The 20,884-nt window shown below is 41.7% G+C and overlaps 1 protein-coding gene across 3 annotated transcripts in view; it reads left to right on the top strand.

Moving 5' to 3' along the window:
* The window catches only part of LOC122813843 (nuclear factor 7, brain-like), a 235,896-nt gene extending 215,684 nt beyond the window's left edge, over positions 1 to 20,212 (top strand). For all 3 annotated transcript variants that reach the window (XM_044086378.1, XM_044086379.1, XR_006366737.1), the window contains one exon: positions 19,882 to 20,212. In XM_044086378.1, coding sequence (XP_043942313.1) covers positions 19,882 to 19,965 — 84 coding nt within the window. In that variant the 3' untranslated portion in view covers positions 19,966 to 20,212. The remainder of the gene's footprint in view (positions 1 to 19,881) is intronic.
* The last annotated feature ends 672 nt before the right edge of the window (positions 20,213 to 20,884 follow it).

Genomic DNA, 20,884 nt, shown 5'->3' with positions numbered 1-20,884 from the left:
AGCAGATGCTAAACCGAAGGACACAGCCCCTGCTACTAACTGTTTTTTACCATTTCCAGTCAAGCAACAACCAGGATGGAGAGGCCGGTCGAACAGCAGGGGGCCGAGAAAAAGAAAAGGCTCCGAAGAAAAGTACACAAACACAAGGAAACAAAGAAACTGAACTCTTTAGTGCATAATATTTCTGATTATGCTTTGTCTGAATCAGATCTTTCTCTATTAGACAAAGGTCTCAATTTTATTCCCTCCCAAACCAGTTTTTTGAATGATGTCTTAATTGATTTGAGGTTATTTTGTCGTAATGTGTCCCTGAAAATTCTATTTAAAAACAACAGTGTTTTAGACACAAAAGATTTAAAGAATTTTTTTAGAGTCAAAAGTAGTTTTACTCCTCTCATGCCACATAATGTAGAAAGTTTTTTAAAAATGTGTGAGAAGGATTTTTATGAATGATTTGCTTCTAATAAGAAGAGATGTTGCTTTTTTAATGTTACTAAAGACGAACAAAACTCCATTCAATCCCTGAAGAAAAATAGTCACATCATTGTCAAGCCAGCTGACAAGGGTGGGGCAGTGGTTATTATGAACTCCTTAGACTATTATAACATCATGAATAGGCTATTAACAGATGATATGGTCTATGAAATGATTACTAGGGAGAGGGTCAATAAAATTATTAAAACAGTACACACTGACCTTTATGACCTTTTGATGTGTGGCCAGATAAGCTGTGAGCTATATGAATATTTTCTGGTAGAATTCCCCACTATCCCCATAATCAAAGGTCTGCCCAAAATACACAAAGACATCAAGCCAGTACCCATGAGACCAATAGTCTCTAGTGAACGATGGATAACTTCTACAATTTCATCTTTTGTGGAAGGGCTGTTAAGACCTTTGGTAGATGATATTCCTATTATCCTGAGAGACTCATACCAACTGATTGAGTTTCTAAGTGAATTTGAATTAGATAGAGTGGAAACAGATTTGCTATTAGTAACCATGGACGTCAAAAACCTCTTCACATGTATCCCCAATGATCTGGGGCTTCAAGCCATCAGAGAGATCCTAGTTACCAATTCTATTTATAGCAACAACAGACAAATTCTGATTAATTATTTACTTGAGTTGATACTTAATAACAATGTTTTTTTGTATCAGGATCAACTTTATTTGCAAAAATGGGGGGTTGCCATGGGCACCCCCTGTGCAAACAGTTACGCTAATCTTGTAGTCCATAACTGGGAGCTCAATCATTTGTTCAAACATGTAGGTTTTAGTAAAATAAGAATGTATAAGAGATTTGTTGATGACGTTCTTTTTATATGGGAAGGCACTGAATTGGAATGTTTGAATTTTATTAAGGAATTAGATGTCACCACCACTTTCTTAAGATTTACAGCTGAGACGTCCTTTCATCGGATACATTTTTTAGACTTGACACTGGAATTGAATGGCAATAAGATTGACACGTCTTTATATAGGAAACCCTCCTGGAGGAACACACTTTTACGTTTTGAAAGTATGCATCCCAGGTTTACTTTTAAAGGGATCATATTAAGTCAAATGTACAGAGTATATAGAATATGTAGTGACAGGAATATTTTATATTCAGAGCTTAATAAACTAGAAGCCCTGTTTAGAGAAAGAGGCTATCCCATTAGGCTAATAACTGAATGTAAGCAGGAAATCATCATGAGAATGAATAATATACAAGGTCCAGTTGATCCTGATAGGAATTTTTCTACAACTCATTTAAAGAATAGAGAGAAGTTCACTGATAAATTGAGTTATGTCACTAAATACACCAGTGATGTTGCCAATCTCAATAAAATCATCATTAGGAATTGGAACGATGTTCTTCATCTCACATTGCTGCAGTCCTTACTTATGGGTAGTCCGCTGTCCTCGGTCGGCCCGAATACCAAAGTATTAGGCTGGCGCCGGTCATGGCGCCTAGATCTGACATCAGAGCGTCAGGGTATAAAGGCGCATGATCGACGTCATATCCTCAGTCTTTTTTGCCGCATGGTCCGATGCAGAAGCAGCGTTGCAAGTGCCGCTCGCGTTCTGAAATTTTTCGCTGGAGTTTCAGACCGATACCAAGTTGGCTAAGTACCCGTTGGGAATATTTTTGTTTTTCTTGCCTCAGTTACTTACGGATGTCAGAAAAAGTGAATAATTGTATTTCTTGTGGGAAACAGATACCGCATAGGGATTACCACTCGCTTTGTATTCCTTGTTTGGGACCGGAGCACGACGTAGTCGGGTGTTGGTTTTGTGCTAGGTTTAATAAGCGCACTATAAAAAGGAGGTTAGATTGCGCTAGGTTAGTCTTTGGCATGAGGTGTAATTATAATATGCCGTCGGATGTTCCGACGCCCGCTTCTACTAAGAAGCGCAAAGACAAATTTTTAAAGCCTAGGCAGGATGATTCGTCCATTTCGGACGCTGGACCTTTAGAAGCTACAGCTGAACAGGTGGATCCGGCTGAAGTTTCTGTTGAGTCCCAGGGGGAAACTTTGATTTTACAAGATGTGGCCTCTCAGGAGGCAGGTCAGGCTGAAGGGGCCTCTCAGGTTACTATTCTCCCTTCTATGCCTAAGGTGGTTAGGCCTTCTGCTACTGTTTCTAAGGCTCCTTCTAAGGGCAGGTCTGTTTTGCCTTCCTCTGGTGTCAGTTCTGGTTCTTCAGGGTCTGTGCCTAAAAAGCACATGTTTAAAATGGCAGAGGATTTGATTACTTTAATTAGAGGTTCTATTCCCCCTCCTGATAGGAGGCCCAGGATGGAGCCAGAGTTGGAAAGTTTGGAGCAGGCCTCAGATGATTCAGAGTCTTCTGCTGAAGACATTCAAGATTTCCCTCCTTATTCTGATTCTGATGCAGGGGATTCCACTCCTTCTGCTTCTCCTCCAGAGGATTTTTCATTTTCAGTAACTCTGCACTCCATGAGGGAGCATTTTAAGTGGGAGGAACAGGATTACTCTGATTCACGGAAGAGGCTTAGGGAGTTCTTGTTTTTACCACAGACCGGGTAGGTATTACAGGGTGCCTGAGGCTCATAAATATCTGTATAAGAGTCCTAGGGCGGACCCAGAGACTATTAGTCAGGGGCCTAAGGGTGTTAGAGCCTCTGTTGTTAAGAATCCGGTTCCTCTGGATAAGGAAGCTAGAGCTTTGGATAGATGGGGTAAGAAGGTGTATACCTCTTCTACTTTAGCAATGAGAGCTTTGAACTGCCAGTTTCATAGGTTGAAGTATCAGAATTTCCTCCTTTCTCAGCTAAGATCTAAAGTGGATGCTTTGGCAGAGGGCATAGAGTGTAAAGAATTGCAGGATTTAGTGCATGTTTCTGAACAGGTGGGTAAGCACTCTTTGCAATGTGGTTTTGATGCTTTACAGACTTCTAGGGTGGCTGCCACTAGTTCAGTTATTCGTAGGCGCGCCTGGCTTAAGGATCAGAATTTGTCTGAGCATGTTAAGTCTAGAATTCTGGATGCCCCTTTACAGTCTGAAGTTTTGTTTGGTCCTCCTGTGGAGTCAGTCTTAAAGAAAATGGAAGACAAGGCTAACTCTATGCAGACTGTTAAAGATTTTTTGCAGGTACAACCTCCAAAGTTTAGTAGAAATTGGCCTACTAAGGGGTGGACGTACCCTACTTCTGATTCTCAGTCTAGGGGTAGATCTAGGCTTGGTAGGGGCAGAGCTCAGAGTACCTTCAGGCCGAGACAATGGAGTTCGCCTGCTCAATCTGCTGGTGAGGGCAGGGGCCAGTCCTTTCGTAAACAGGCCCAATGACCTGCATTTTCAGCTGCCAGATTCTTCTTGCCGGGCAGCTCCTTTGGGAGGAAAGTTGGCTCTTTTCAAGCAAAATTGGCATTTACCCCAATGACCTGCATTTTCAGCTGCCAGATTCTTCTTGCCGGGCAGCTCCTTTGGGAGGAAAGTTGGCTCTTTTCAAGCAAAATTGGCATTTAGTCACCCAGGACAAATGGGTATTGGACATTATAAACCGAGGTTACAAGTTCTATTTCCACACCATGCCTCCTTTCAAAGGCATGCCAGACGTCCCTCCTCGGCAAAGGATAGAGGCTCACAGACAAATTTCTTTACTTCTTCAAAAAGGAGCTATACAGCCAGTTCCTCTGTCAGAAGTGGGCCTAGGATTTTATTCTCGCCTGTTTCTAGTTCCAAAGAAAGGGAACACGTGGAGACCAATTTTGGAGTTATCTATCCTCAACACTTACCTGGACATTCCAAAGTTCAAGATGCTGACTTTACAACAACTTTTACCTCTGTTGGGAAAAGATCACTGGATGGTTACTCTGGATCTCAAAGAGGCTTACCTTCATGTTCCTATCGGGCCCAGTTGCAGGAGGTACCTGCGTTCTCTGCATTACCCTTTGGCTTATCTACTGCGCCCAGAGTGTTCACAAAGGTTCTGGCTCCAGTGATAGCATTTTTCAGACTAAGAGGAATACAGATTTATCCTTATTTGGACGACTGCCTGATTATTGCACAAGAAAAGGACGAACTTCTTCATCATCTACAGTATGTGATGGCAGTGTTAAGATGCCTAGGGTATTCTGTGAACGAAACAAAGTCCAGTCTAGTACCCTCTCAGGACATGTGCTTTCTGGGTGTGAGACTGAATACAGCTTCCCAGATGGCCTTTTTGACCCCGGACAAACAAAGAAGCCTTTCTCTTTATTTCCAGCAAATGTCTCTATGGTCCAGGCTGACTGCAAGGACAGTCCTTCAAGCCTTGGGGTTCATGGCATCTTGTATTCTGGTGTTTCCCAATGCCAAATTGCATATGAGGAAGCTTCAATGGTATCTCAAAATGTGTGGACACAGCACTGCCAAGATCTAGACACTGTCATTCAGATAATACCTTGCATTCAGAAGGAGTTTTTGTGGTGGGCTCAGGAATGTCACCTAAACAAGGGACTCTCTGTGACCCGGCCAGAGGCGAGTCAGATTCTAACGACAGATGCCTCGGACAAGGCTTGGGGAGCACACCTCAATGGAAAATGGGTGCAAAACACGTGGCCTGTCAAACTCCAACATTTGCATATCAACTTGAAGGAAATGTTAGCAGTCCAGTTTGCATTGATGGCTTTCAAAGTTTACTTCACCCAGGGCAGGTGTTGATTCGAACAGACAACACTACTGTCATGTGGTACATCAACAAGCAGGGGGGAACCCATTCTTACCCTCTTTGCAGGCAAGCGATGATTCTGTGGGAAACTGCTCTCAATCTGCACCTCAATCTTCAGGCAAGGTTTCTACCAGGAGCACAGAACTCCTTAGCAGATATATTGAGCAGACAAATAGTGGATCCTCACGAGTGGAAATTGGATTCTCATGTATTTCAACAGTTGACAGTGTTATGGGGAACTCCAGACATAGATCTGTTCGCTTCTCCACTAAATTACCAGGTGCCAAAGTTTTGCACAAAAATGTTTCATCACACAGCTTGGAAGGTGGACGCTCTATCATTCAGTTGGAACAATCTGCATGTATTAGCCTTTCCACCTCTGCCTCTTCTTCCCAAGGTACTTTTGAAGGCCAGACAAGACAAGCCAACCATGATTTTGATAGCACCGGATTGGCCTTGACAACACTGGTACCCACTACTGAGGAGTTTAGTACGAGAACCTCCATGGCCTCTGCCTTTGATTCCGCACCTTTTGTCACAAGAGGACAGTCACTTCCTCAATGTCAAGATTCAGTCTCTGCATCTAACAGCCTGGCATATTCTGTTTTAGACTCTGGAAGGTCTCAGCTTCCACAACAAGTTTTGAATGTTATTTTGGAGGCCAGGAGGCCTAGTACCAGGAAAGTTTACGCGGATAAATGGAGGAGATTTTTTATTTGGAGCAAGGAAAAGGACCTTGATGTCTCCAAACCTGATTTACGTGTTGCTCTTCAATATCTTACTGAGCTATTGGACAAGGGTTTGTCTTTCTCCTCAATAAAGGTTCATGCTGCAGCCATTTCTGCTCACTATGATTGTGACCCTCCTTTATTCTCTCATCCTTGGTTTAAGCAATTTCTTAGAGGGGCAAAGAATATAAGACCCCCACGTAGAGCTCCTACTCCTGCTTGGGATCTCAATTTTGTGTTGGAAAAACTTACTCTACAACCTTTTGAGCCTGCAGCTACTGCCGAGTTAAAGTATTTGTCATGGAAAACTGCTTTTTGTTGGCCATTACCTCTGCAAGAAGGGTTTCTGAATTACAGGCCCTCATGGCAGTGGAGCCTTTCCTGATTTTTCATAAGGATAGGGTATCTTTACGTACTAATCCTTCCTTTATGCCTAAAGTGGTTTCTAGTGTGGCCTTAAATCAAACTATTCATTTGCCTACTTTTTATGCAAACCCCCAAAATAAAGGGGAGAAACTTTTGCATACTTTGGATATTCACAGGCAGTTGCGTTTTTATTTGAGCAGAACCAAGGAGTTCAGACAGTCTCAGCAATTGTTTGTTTCTTTTGCTTTGGGTTCACAGGGTAAACCTGTTTCAAAACAAACTATTTCTAAATGGATTGGGTTTTGTATTTCTTTCTGTTATTCCCATCATGGTAAGGAGATTCCTGCTGGAATCAGGCCTCATTCCACTAGGGCTACTGCTACTTCTACGGCCTTTCTAAGGGGAGTAGCTGCAAAAGACATTTTGGAGGCAGCTTCTTGGAGTTCAGTGCATACCTTTTCTAAACATTACCACCTTCCTCTTTATTCTAAGTCAAGGGCTGGATTTGCCACTGCAATTTTACAGGGCATTTTAGCGGCCCCTAATGCTTTATGATTTTACCATCCTCCCTTTCCCGTTGCTTTGGGATTCTACCCATAAGTAAGGACTGCAGCAATGTGAGATGAAGAACATAGTACAGTTTTGTACCTACCATAAATGTAGATGTTCAAGATCCACATTGCTGCAGTCCAATTTACCTCCCTCCTTCCCCACTGTAGTTTGACTTGGTGCTATGCTTTAGGTGATGGTGGTTGTTGGGCATGTTTTTGGGAGGTATTCTGTTTTTGGCTGTGGCCTTTCTGGTTTGGCCTTCTGACATCTGGGGCAAGAAAAGACTGAGGATATGACGTCGATCATGCGCCTTTATACCCTGACGCTCTGATGTCAGATCTAGGCTCCCATGACCGACGTCAGCCTAATACTTTGGTATTCGGGCCGACCGAGGACAGTGGACTACCCATAAGTAAGGACTGCAGCAATGTGGATCTTCGAACATCTACATTTATGGTAGGTACAAAACTGTACTTTTTGATTATGGACCCTTTCACCAGAACAATAGTGGGTGATTTTCCCAGGTTCAGCTATAAGACCTGTTATAATTTGAAACAATTACTATGTCTAGAAAAGGTTTCTTCATTAAACAATAGGAATGGTGACTTACAGGGCACCTTTCCTTGTGGGCGATGCCATATGTGTCCATATATTTCTAAGAATGTTAGTTTTTCACATCCTGAAGGATTTTTTACTTTTGCACCAAATTTTCACAGTGACTGTAACAGTGTTAATTTAATCTACTTAGCCACTTGTGACCATTGTGAAGTATTTTATGTAGGCCTTACTAAGAGGAGACTCCGTGACAGGATTTACAATCACTGTTACGATATTAAGAAAGGCCATGAATGCAATGCTCTAGCTAAGCACGTTGTTGGACATAAAACACATATGTTTAGTTTTAGGGTCCTGGAGTTATTGGCTATTAACAACAGAGAAGGTGACAACAATAATCAGTTGGCCATCAGGGAACTTAAATGGATTTTTACACTAAAAGCTCATATATACCCTGGTATCAACCAGTTTGTATCTGTTAAACCTATCCTCAATAATAGAAAGTTGTGATATATGTATTTTTTAACATCTGGGCCTAGATGTTTGCCCTATATCTCAACTTTTTGCTTTATTCTTTCTTTATGGTTTCTGAGAAAGAGACTGTACATATCCATTAGTACTATTATCAGAAGTATATTTTATGCATCAACACATATTTGTATAAGCTTTATGCTTTTTTGTTATATGCACATTCCCTAATTATTTATACTATTTACATATAATATAGTGATTGGATACTAACACTCATGTCCTATATATATACTTTGAGTGCTTTTCCAAATATATATATTCATTATACACATATATCCTTTAAAGTTACATCTTTTTTTCTTTCTACAGTTTATGTCTTCACATATTATACGATATGTCCCCGTTGAATCCAATGGTCATTTTTAAATTAAAGTGTTAATACAGCTGGCACTCTTAAGTTTCTTTTTATTTATGCTTAACTGCAATAATTAGTTTCCCAGTAGACCTCTGATCGTTGTTTATCTATTCCTAAATCTGCTAAGGTCTACAGAGTATATCTGTCGACTCTCCAGGACCATGACATCAAACGTATTTATACATTGTACCTCACGGCACTAATGGCTTTTTGCTCTGGCTGCAGTCAGACCAGTTCTTCGTTTATGGTCATTATTTCATGGTATTAGATGTATTTAACTCTATATATGCCATATTTGAGAGGCATCAGACAATACTGCCACAGAGTCACTGTTTACATGGTCATTATTCATTTATTTCTTCGCCTTCTTTACAGTGTATTCGCTGTTTATTTTTGTCAGTTTTTATACCAACTTTGACATTTAATGTCATATTTGATTCAGCATATTTCTCTTGTTCAGTTTCAATTTAAGGACTTTCACAGTGAATATTTAAATTGGGTCTTTTTATTAATATTGTTTTAAATAATTTTTATGACTCATATTTATAGTTAATGAATCATTACCTAAGTTCTTTTATTTTTATTTTGGTCCGGTTTTCGTACAGGAAGCCGAGTCCAAAGGATTTTTAGTATATTTCCTGTTTATATGGTCTTGGTGGATATATTTCCAGGCAAATGGCTTTTTCGAGTTTGGATGGGCTGATTGGTTCTCCGGAACAGTCTGCCCTTCGGGCGTTCAGCCTTGGTGGTAGAGTATTTCTTGACGAACGGTTTTCGTTCTTTACTCTACCCTTAAATGCCTTAGCCCTGACACTGCTATCGGGTCCTTTGGGCATTTGAGTACTTGTATAGAGAATGGGGTTCTGACATTTATGGATATCCTTGATTTCTGTGATGAAGGGAATTGCTGCATGAACAGGCTCACATTCTTAAGTTACATCGACACTGTATGTTTACATAAGGTCAAGGTGAGCATGATGACTTTAGTAGTTGCAACATCCTTTCCTTATTTGATTTTTGAAATATCTTGGGCTATTTCTGACTACAGGATGGTTTTATATATTGCAGTCATGTAATGTTGTTTATGCTTTTTAGATGTGACCAATCGCAGATTTGGACAGCCTTGAGACCAAGCTCACGGTTTATAATGAATCGAAATGCGATTTGTTCTCGCTCTATATTCAACGTTTTCACTGTATTAAAAAGAGTTTTGTGACAGTTGTTTAGTATATTGTAATATTGTTTGCTCATTTAGCAACAGAAGGATATGTTTTGTTAATTTACCTGACGTTGTTGGTACTAGCAACTATCGTTAATTCTGGCAACACTGCTTCTTTAATAAGCGTACTGAGGAAATGTAAATGAGTTAGTAATTGCTTCATTATTGCTTAATTCCTTGGCTTGTGCGCCAAAATATTTTATATACAAGTATCCTGTTTTTATGGTTTTAATACACCTGAAGAAGCGTAGTGTAGCTACGTGAAAGCGCTTGTGTTTTTTACCTCAATAAAGAAGACATCACGTTTACTGAGTTCGTTTCGTGTGGTGATTCCTGTGGATTCTGTACTACTATTATTTTTATTTCAGGAATCTGAACTGAAACATGGCATGGCTACACTGATCTGTGAGATGATGAGCATTGTCTTAGATAATTTTTTATGGTTTGAGGGAGAGTATTATCAACAGATAAGGGGTGTAGCGATGGGGTCAGTGTGTTCGCCTATGTATGCCAACTTGGTCCTTCTGGGTTGGGAGTATCAGTATGTATTAAATTATCCTTTTTGGGGTAATGTCAAGTTGTATATGCGTTATTTGGATGACATTTTTATCCTCTGGAAGGGTAGTGAGTCTGAAATTCCTAGGTTTATTCAGTATTTAAATTTTAGCACAGTTTTTTTCGATTTTACATATCAGTATGATACCAAAGGTATAAATTACTTGGATACTTACATTTCGAAAGGAATTGATGCTTTTAGGTCAAAAATATATAGAAAAGACACTTTTTGCAATGCATATTTGCATTTTCAAAGTAACCACCCAATGGGACAAAAGAGAAGTATTGTTAAGGGTGAGGCCATTAGGGTGGCCTGTATGACTTCGCATTTGAAGGACTTGGGCCCTGAACTAGAAAAGGTTTCTAGTATGTTCCAAAATAGGGGTTACCCCAAATATTTAGTAGAAGAAATATTGAATGAAGTACATGTGAAATGGGGTGTTTTTTTTATAAACCACTCCTGGGGGAGGGTTTCATTATAAGTGTGAACTATTCCAGGGATGGTCTTCAGACTAAAAAGTTTGAAAAAAACTTGTGTATTGCAGTACAATTGGAATACTAATAGTATAAAAAAGTGATGGAATCTAACTGGAATATTTTTAGAACGAACAGGGAAATTTTCAACAAAGTGGGAGAGAAACCAAGGTTTATTAGCAGGATGGGTCTAAACCTAAAGAAACTTTTTGAAATGAAAATAGATAGGACTGAGGTGGTGGGTTTAGGCAGTAGACCTTGTAGGATCTGAGCACAATGCCCATACATTAACAACCAGGTTAGTTTGATTTCGAACAATAACTTGAAAAGTAAAATTATATAGAAGAAGGGAAACTGTAATACCACTGGATTAGTTTATTTGGCAGTATGTGTGTTATGTACTCACTATTATGTGGGAAAAACAGAACATATGTTAAAAAACTGTGTATGAACACAACGATATAAAAATCATAAATTATCCAGTGCTTTATACAAGCATTCCCTCACTTGTACAGGGTTTGTGAAATTTGTGTTTGGAATATTGGACATTGTCAAAATGAAGCCTAGGGGTGGAGATTGGAAGAACTTAATGAGAAACTCAGTGGCAGCTTAAGTTAGCTGCAATGTTTCCACCCGGTCTGAATGAGACTGTTTGTATTGCTCCCATGTTGTTGGAAAGGGCTAATAGATTTTAGTAATATATATATAATTTTAAACATTATATATTTATGTATGTGAATTTGGGTTTTACATTGCTATAAGTAGGTAGATACTATATGTTTATATGTGAATTTTAGTTGGGTTTTTGAATATCTTCAACATTTTTATGACATGGTTTCTTTAATGTTATGTATAAAACAGTTTGGAATTAATGAGGTTCAATTATGATGTCATTAATTGAAAGTATTTAAATGTTTCACTTTTAGTAGGAAGTTGTATTCTGATGAAGTCTGTTACAGGAGATGAAAGTGCTTAATACTAATAAATTACTGGATTTTTATTTTTACTTCCTGAGTGCATTTTCTACAAGGATGGTATTTCAGTTATTTTAGTGACATTTGTGTGGTTTTTACATGGTGTGGTGTTCCTTGGTACTTGTTTTGAACAGCACAGGACGCCATTTGTCTGAGCTCCTTCAGGATTTTATAGTCACAAAGTAAGTTTTTCTTGCATGTTTTTCTCTCTGTCTACCTATCTTCCTACCCTTCTGTTCCTGCATTGGTCCATTTTCAGTATATAAAAAAAAAACTTTTCTATCCTTTCTCTCTCCCTCTATCTACCATTGTTTTGTGTGTGTGCGAGCTTCTTCTCTCCATGGCCGGCATTCCTAAGTCGGGGTTCAAGAAGTGTACAGAGTGTGGGCACAGGATTCCTCCCTTTGATGCCCACACTCTGTGCATGGTGTGTTTGGGGGTTCCCCACCTTGATTCCTTCTGCTTGATTTGTGCGTAAACAACCTCCTGACAAGTCTAGGCCCAAGGTTCTCTTCGGCTCCATTCACTCCATTTCTCCCTGGAGCTGGAGAGTTCCCAGGCTTGGTCTCCTCCCTTGCCTCCCCTTGGTGCCATTCCAGGCTGGGGTCAGTAGCTTCCTCTGTCTGGTCCACTCACTCTGTCTGAAGCCGACAGGATGATGAAGTTTCTTTGGGCCCAGATTCAGCTTGGGGTCTTGCCTGCTCCATCCCCCTCTGGAGCCGTGAACACGCAGTCTGGTTTCCTCCTGATATCTCCTTCTCCGATCCAACCTTTGACTTCAGAGTCTTTGGGTCTGAGGTTTCCAAGTGTTGAGGTGTTGGCGCTGATGATCCCTTATACCTCGACACTGACAGTTACCTTGAGTGGTTCAGCTCTGGTGTCTTCGGACTGGACTGACTGTCAGAGCTGTAGATGAGGTGTCCGCTCTGAGGGGTTGGCATCACCTGCAGGGCTTTCGGAGATATCCTTTCCCCTCGGGGCTTCAGTGCTGGAAAGCTCTGCTCTGACACTCCCTTCAGCACCGGCAGCAACACCAACAGTTTTGGCTCCGGCTATGCTGCCTTCAGGGGTCCACTTCCTTTTGACTTTCAAGGTAGTGGAGAGGGTCCTCTCAGCTCCTTCAACAGCCTTGACAATTTCTTCCTTGGATTCCACCCTGGCTCTGTTTCTGGGCCTTAGTTATCTGTCCTGCCCCCTCTGGGATAGCCTGTTGCCAGTCTGCCCCAGGACACTCCTCTTCAGGAATACCCCGAAGCTTTTGAGTCCTCCCCAGAGCTTTCCCCAAGGAGGTGCCTCGAAACCATATGTGCAAGAGGAAGCACTTAGATTCCCCACTGGAATCCCTCATGGAAGATACAGATATGGATGAGGGTGAGGGTTCCCCTCCATCACCCCCTGACGATGTCTCTTTTTCAGGAAATCATGGAAATCATCAGAGAGGTGGGTGGTCTTCCCTCAATCCCAACTCTGATGAGTCTTTATTCCTGGAGGAGTTTGGTACAGGGCCTTCTACATCTCTTCGGTGTTCCCCCCGCAGATGCTTTTGGTGTATCTTATCTCTAGTAGGGCATGGAAGGAACTAGACACAGTTGAGCCCATTCCTAAGCACCCAAATGAGGTTCTTAATGCTCCTTCAGACAGGTCCATTGGTCCAAGGGTTCCCCAGTTGATGCCATGGTGGTTGTAGCAGCCACCAAGAAGGATCTGGCCTAGGAGTGCTTCCTTGGTCCATCCCCTAGTCAGGGGAGTTTAGGGCAATGGACCGCTTTGGGAAGCAGGTATATGCTTTACCCACCTTTGCTCTGTGTGCACTGAACTATTTGGCCCATGTCACCAGACTGCAGAGTGATCTAGTTAAAGAAGACTATGAGTCTGCCCCAGGGTCCATGTCTGCAGAGTAGAAGAAGGTTTTCTCTTCCCGTCTGGCCACCCTAACTGCCATTTCGAACACATCCATGAGGCTTTTTTCTCATATGACTGAGGGTACTTCTAGGGTGACTGGGACGGACATTGCCATTAGGTGGCATGCCTGGCTCTGGCTTTGTGCTTCTTCAGAACTCTTTAAGGCATCATTCACAAATGCCCCCTTTGGCAGGTCAACTTTGGCAAAACTGTTCGTGACACTCTTACACAAAGCGCGAAAGACGGGAAGACCTTGTCTGCTGTTGGAATCCACTTCTGTACCCCACAACGTTCCTTTTTTTAGGAATCAGTGTGGGGTCAAGAAGTCTCAGGACTTTTCCCAAGATGCTAAGGGTCAGTCTTCTCCCAGGGGCAGAGGGGGAAATGACAGATGCCACCCATGTGGCAAAGGGGGCTGAGGAACCAGCAGTGTAGACATTCATTCTCGGACAGACCCTTTCAGCAATCCTGAAGGATTGCCGACTGTTCTACTCTGGAGGCAGTCAGGGGGTATCTCTTCTGGCACCCAACAGCCTAGGAGTCCATCACAGATGATCACTGGTTGCTTCAAATGATATCCAGAGGTTGTTCCATCCCGTTCCTTCATCCTCCCTCTCTGAAGAAAAACCTCCCGGATGTTCCACATGGTCAAAGGGAGGTGGCAGCCATAGAAATTGCCAGGCTGCTCGAAAAATGAGTCATCCAGCCCATCCCCTCAGTCCAGATCAGGCATTTATTCCAGATTCTTTTTTGGTGCCAAAGAAAATGGGGAACCTAAGACCCATTCTGGATCTTACTACCCTGAACCTGTCCTTTGCCAAGACAAAGTTTTGGATGGTCACCCTAAAATCCATTCTGCCCTTTCTGCAGATGAACAACTGGATTTGCTTGCTGACCTTCAGCATGTGTACTATTAGGTGAAAATGAACAGATGCTCCAGACAGTTCCTTTGCTTCTGGCTGGGGTCCAATCATTTTCAGTTCAGAGTGCTCCCCTTTGGACTCGCCTGTGCCCCTTGGGTGCTCACCAAAGTGATGGCTCACCTGTGGCTGTTGCAGGGATTTTAGGTCTTCCTTTACCTGGATGATTGGCTCCTTTCTGCTCCCTCCAGGCATCAAATGATTCAAGCCATGGATTACCTCCTTCTCCTAGCCCCTTCCCCTGGGTATTACGATCAAGTCAAACTTGGAACCTGTTCAAGTGCTGGACTTTATAGGTGTCATGTTGGATACGATGCAGGGAAGGGTGTTTCTGCCTCCAGACAGGTTATTGTTGCTCCAACATGTGAATTCTATTCTTCAGACCCATTTCCCCCCAGCAGGTATGGTTCTTCGAGGGTTTGGGTCCATGGCAGCCACAATCACCCTTCTACCAACAGCAGACCTTCACATGAGGATTCTTCAGTGGACCTTAGTGGTACAGTGGTCCCTTCTCGAACTTACTTTATCGTATCCAGTCCAACTATCCCAAGTCTGTTGGGACTGTCTTCCATGGTGGGATCATCCTTGCTGCGATCTCTTCACCTCTGCTTCCAAGGTGAAGTGCAGCAAGTTTTTTGCTCTGGTTGTCCTTGCTTGGCCCTCCAGTCTACTTTATGCTTATCCTCTTCTTCGTCTGATCCCCAAATTTATTCAGAAAGCATAACGGTTGAAGAGCAAAGTCATCCTCATTGCCCCCTTCTGGCCTCACCAAGTTTGGTTCCCCACTCTTTGGTATCATCTAATGTGTCCTCCCTGGAATCTGGATCTGGTTTTGGATCTTCTCGCACACCAGTCAGGGGTGCCTCATTTGGACTTAGTCAGCCTGGCTGCTCCAGTTTCCCTGATGGCCAGGACTCCTGGACTCTCTTTGCCTGTCAAAAAGATCTTGGTTGCATCTCATAAGGCTTCTACTACGAAGATCTATTCCAGTAAGTGGAAACGTTTCTCTGCCTGGGCTTCCCGGCACAACCTGCATCCATTTACAGCTCCTGTCCTTGCCATTTTGGATATTCTAGCTAATATTTCTCACAATGGCAATAGTTTTTCTACAATTAAAGTTCATTTGGCAGCAATTTCAAATTTCCATGTGGTGGTGGTGGTGGGGGATTTGGCCTCCTTGGCCTTTTCTAAGCTTTGCAAGGCTTTTTTGAAGGGTACTTTTCCTCTGCTTTCTGTCAAGGACCCCACGTCTCCTTGGGATCTAACTCTGGTTTTACAGGCCCTGGTTTATCCGCCATTCAAAGCAGCTGCCACTGTCAGTTTACAATTCTTATCGTGAAAGATGGCCTTCTTTGTGGCTATTACCTCAGCCAAGAGGGTCTCTGAGCTGCAGGCGTTCTCTATCAAGCCCCCTTACCTGCTCTTCCATAAGGACAGAGTGACTCTTTGTATTAACCCATCTTTCTTACCAAAGGTGGCCTCTGAAGATAATTTTAACCAGGTGATTAATTTGCCAGTCTTCTTCCTGAATTACCAGAACAAAGGGGAATACAAATTACATTTATTTGATGTTCACATACAGCTGCGATTTAATTTGCATAGAACCAAAAGTTTTTGACAGTTGGATCAACTTTTTGTATCCTTCTCTAAGCCATGGCTGGGAAAGCCTATTTCTAAGGTCACTCTTGCTCATTGGATTTCCAGCTGTATTTCTACGGCTTATTGTTCCAAAGGTTTGCCTACTGGGTCCCATTCAGGTGCATTCTACCAGATCAGTGTCTTCTTTTGCGGCTTTTTGGTCCAGGGTTCCCATTGATGATATCTGTTCAGCTGCTACCTGGTCCTCTTCGCGTACTTTTATCTCCCATTACAAAGTGGATATCCTGTCTAGGAACAGGACTTCTTTTGGCTCAGCTGTGCTCTGGAACATCTTTCCATGAGGGCCTCCCAAGGTTATTGCAGAGAGGGGACTCTGTCCCATAGGCTGAAAATCAAATGAAAAACAACAACTTCAGATAAAGACGTTATGCATTTACCATAACGTTCCATCTGAGTTGTTGCTTTTCATTTGTCTTCAACCATCCCTCCCTCCTTCCTCCCCTGCCTTTTTGGCTGTGTAGTAGACTGGAGAGATGTAGGCACAGGCTTCTTCTTGGCCTGAGCTGAGTCTGTGTGTGCCAGTGCGTTTCTTGGTCAGAGATTAAGTTATTTTTGCTGGGGGGGGGGGGTTGATGCAGTCTTGCAGCAAACTTGATCTGAGGGGAGGGACAGCGGGGCATTATGAGTGGGGAAGGAGCTTGGATTTCGGCTCTGATGCTGGAGTATACAGCTGAGTCGGCTCTTCACCAGATCAGAGTCCCAGAGGTTGAAGCCAAATGAAAAGCAGCTACTCAGATGGATTGTTATGGTAAGTATGTCTTTTTTTCACCTTAGGTTTAACTCTGCAGCCATATCTACAATTTCCCCAGCAGGAACAGACTCCAGGTATCCTCCAATCCTTCCCCTGTGGATAAAGAAAGAAAAGTATTGGATAGATTTGGTAAAGTCTTCCACTTTGGTGTATAGAATTCTTAACTAGAGGATCCATTAGTGGCCTTTTTTTTTTTTTTTTTTTTTTTTTTTTACAGACAGTTGTGAGAGAATTATCAGTTCTGAAGTGTAAGAAAATGCCTTAAGGAGTGTGAGTAATTGTGAAAATGCCATGTCTAGGGCCACTGCTACTGCTGGGTATGTAATTAAAGTTTTCTGATGAGTTAAAGTCTGAAATTTAAATTCAACTTTAGATAAGGAGGTTTTGTTTGGCCAATCTGCTACTCGGGTCCTCAAATAGTTTGATAAGAGAATGAAATTAATATCAGGCCCTGCACCTTAGAAATCTCCCAAGTTCCCTTTCCCATCTATGAAACAAAATAAACAAATCATGCCTCCCTAAGCCAAATAGGGAGTCAAAAGGAGACAGTAGAAAGGGAACAATAAGAAACTATGATTGTTTCCAAAAAGAGACAGTCTAGTATTTCTAAATAGCTATTCCAGCATTCTTCCCCCTCCTGCCCCAATCTCTCAAAATATGTCCCAGAAACTGGCTCTGTACATTTCCCTTTGGTAACAGATTGGCTCAGACTCTTGGGTGTTAAAAGTGTTTCAAGAGGGATACAATTGGGACTGGATACAAATACCCCCTTTCATGGTAGTTCCTCCCCACTCTCTGAACCAGTTTCTCTTCCTCAGGTTCTACAAAATGCACTCACCCAAGGAATTATAGAACTGATGCCGTTAAATCAAAGGACAGACTTCTTTCTACTCCAGAATGTTTCTGGTACCAAAGAGACTCTTCTAGGGGACCAGTTCTAGATCTTTCATTTCTAAATCTAAATCTAAATGTGAAAGTTCCAAAACTGAAGATACTGACCCTTCAAAATCTATTACCTATCATTACCCAAGGAAGATTGACAGTACCATTAGATTTGTAAGATGACTACTTTCACATTCCCGTAGACATAGGCTTCAAGAAATCTCTCAGATTTTCTGTGTCTGGATCAGAGTTTCAGTTCTCTACATTAACTCTTGGGTTATGTACAGCTCCAAGGGCATTTACAAAGTGTCTAGCTCCAATTATATCTCACTGCAAACAGAATGTCATTCAAATATTTATTTAGAATACGCAGCTGGTATAATGCTTAAACCACTTGGCTTGAAATCCAGAGTCTACTGCTATGGGGAGAACAGACTAGAAATGATGTGGGGAATTGTGGTGATGGAGTAACTTCAGAAGGCAATGAGGGATGACATCAAAATTAGTGATAGACTCATGGCAGGCAGACTCCAATGTATGGATAGGGCAGTATTCATAATCTCAGCATATGCCCCAGAGCATGCCTTTGATAGCAAGGAAAAGAGTGCATTCAGGCAGCAGTTGCAAAACCTACTAGATATAGCAAGATGACATGAGCTGGTGTTGATAATGGGGGACTTAAATGCACATATTGGGACAGCCAGAATAAGATAGGAAGAATGCGTGGGCCCACATAAGGAGAGGCCATTTTAGAGTTCTGTCTGGCAAAAGGCTTGATAGTGGCCAACACGTGGTTCAGCAAAAGGAAAGAAGATTGGATAGAATCAACTATTGCAAAGTCACCCCCAGTGAAATAGATCATAGCAAACCACTGGTTGCCACAGTTAGCTGCAAGCAGTTGTCAGAGAATGCTCTAAGGTCAGCAGAGACTAGGCTGAAATCCTGGATGTTGACTGGAGAGAGTGCTTGAGTTCAAGGAATTACTCAGGCTTGTAGCACCTCAGAAAGAAGAGAAAACGTGGAGATGAAGAAGAAAGGCAGCATCTCAAAAACAGCATAGTTCCATTGAACAGCAATGCGGCTGAGCCGAACAGAAATTAGGTATATAAGGAAAGCTGATGGGGAATGCAGAATTCCAGAAAGTCATCAAAAGAAAGGATGACAGCAGAAAAAAGTGGGAGATAAGGCAAACAAGGAATACCGTTTGGCTAACAGATAGGCTAAGGCAGCATTTGCAGTAGCAAACAAGACATCAGAGGCACTGAACAAGCTTATGGAAACTGACTTGGTAGATGGCACCAAAGACATTATCAGGTTGTAAGGCAAAGACAGAAAGATAGATTTCCACTTAGTGTCAACAGCATGTCCTCACTGATTTAGCTGGATCATAACAGGATTAAATAAGGGGAAGGATATAGTTACTAGCATAAAGTTGTCCACCTTTAGGTGGGCACTAGTTTAGAGATACTTGAGCCTGATAATTTCATCTCTTCATGAAAACTGGGGATTTAGCAAACAGTATATGTCCAAAGAGTCTTAACAGTCATACAGCTTGTGTGGTGACACGCACATGTGATGACATCACACTATGCCACACTACTGAAGGTGTGTTGACACACAAAACTGTAAGTGTCTTTGTAGACTAGTGACAAACTGTTCAGTTGATGCTCATCTTCCCAGCCTACTGCACTCTTTAGTGATTCCCATAAAATGTCTGGGTGGTGCTTGTCCCCAGCTCGAGTTCTAAATTAATATTAAAAAAAAAATCATGATTGCACAACATGCAGAATAGTCTTCTGCTGGACATTTGAGAATAGATTCATACTGTGTCCCAGCTACCTAAAGGCTCTGCTGTAAATGAACATACCCCATTAGAAAAATAAATAAGCAACCTGAGTGTGTTAGTGGGTGGGGACTGTTTGTGGACTGTTTGTGAAAAAGTTCTAACATTTATAATAACTTCTTAAGTATACAGTCAAACCTATTTTCATGAACACATTGGAACAGTGTATATATATATATATATATATATATATATATATATATATATATATATATATATATATATATGATTTTGTGTTTGTTGCTTTTTGGTAAACCAAGTTAGGTCTGCTAATGATAAAAAGACGAAGCCATGAATCAGTCATTTATTAACTAACTTAGTCAGTTTAGGCCTACAGGATGTCACTTTTTTGGGTCTCCAGTAACTTAATATTTAGGTTGTATTTATAAACGTTTTTTAGAAGCAATGTTCTTTTGTATTTTTGGTATTAATTTGGGTTTCCTTTATTTTTCAGTCAAAAGAAACACTGGCAACGCGCTCTGCCCAGATTAGCGGCAAAAGATTCAGCGTCATTGACAGGATAAACACAAGCACATAGTACGGTTAGAGTAAAAATTAGCCTGCTTGTCAGAAGTGTGAAACACCAACTTGAAATGAAGATACTGAGTCCAGAAATTAGGAAGCTCTCGGTCTGTAAACTGACCAGTCTCCATAACTGCAATCCTGTTTGTCATTATACGTGGGGAAGAGGAGGAGTTGCACTTTATAAATGTTTGAGTGATTTTATTTTTTTCTCTTCGCTATGTTATTTACTTACAGTAAAAAAAAAAAAAAACTGTGACTATATTCGACTAACACTGAATGTTAAGTTGTCTATCTCGCCTTCATTCTTGCTGGATTGGTTTATATCCCACAATGCACCTCAGATCCTCAGGTCAGTGGTATTAGACAGTTTTTCAAACTATTTAAAACCCTTTTTTCTAGCCTAGTCTTTCCCTTTAGCTATAGTGTAGTGGATATTTTTCCTTCCTACTTTTCCAGCCCCCTTTTCCACAAGAACTGATAAATTCTTTCCTTAGGCCTTCGGGCCCTCTATCCCTATTAGTGGTGTGTATGTGTTTTGTAGGGATTTATTTTGTATAAATAACTATTTCTTTAGTTTTTAGTTAATTTACCTTTCTGATAGTGTAATCGGTGTGTGTGTGTGTTTTTTGTGTGGTGATTACACTTCTAATCCTTGAAAATGTCCAAGGATTCAAAGGTCTCAGGCTTCAAGAAGTGTGACTCGTGCTGTCAGAAAATGTCTCTGACAGACGGTCACACTTCTTGTGTGTACTGCCTGGGACCTTGGACTCTTGTGCTGTATGCCATGGCTTCAGCCCAGAGTCCTGCAGGAAGAAAGAACAAACTCATCCTCAGGGGTTGCTTTGCCCTTCAAGCCTCCTAACCCAGAAGGTGCTTCATGGAGCTTCCTTCCAAGGCTGAGTCTCCAAGGCTTCTAAGCTGCTTTTTTTTTT

The sequence above is a fragment of the Protopterus annectens genome, chromosome 10.part0 (genome assembly GCF_019279795.1).
Source record: "Protopterus annectens isolate FY-2018-M chromosome 10.part0, PAN1.0, whole genome shotgun sequence".
Classification (NCBI taxonomy): Eukaryota; Metazoa; Chordata; order Ceratodontiformes; family Protopteridae; genus Protopterus; species Protopterus annectens.
This window is presented reverse-complemented; position numbering and strand designations above follow the sequence as displayed.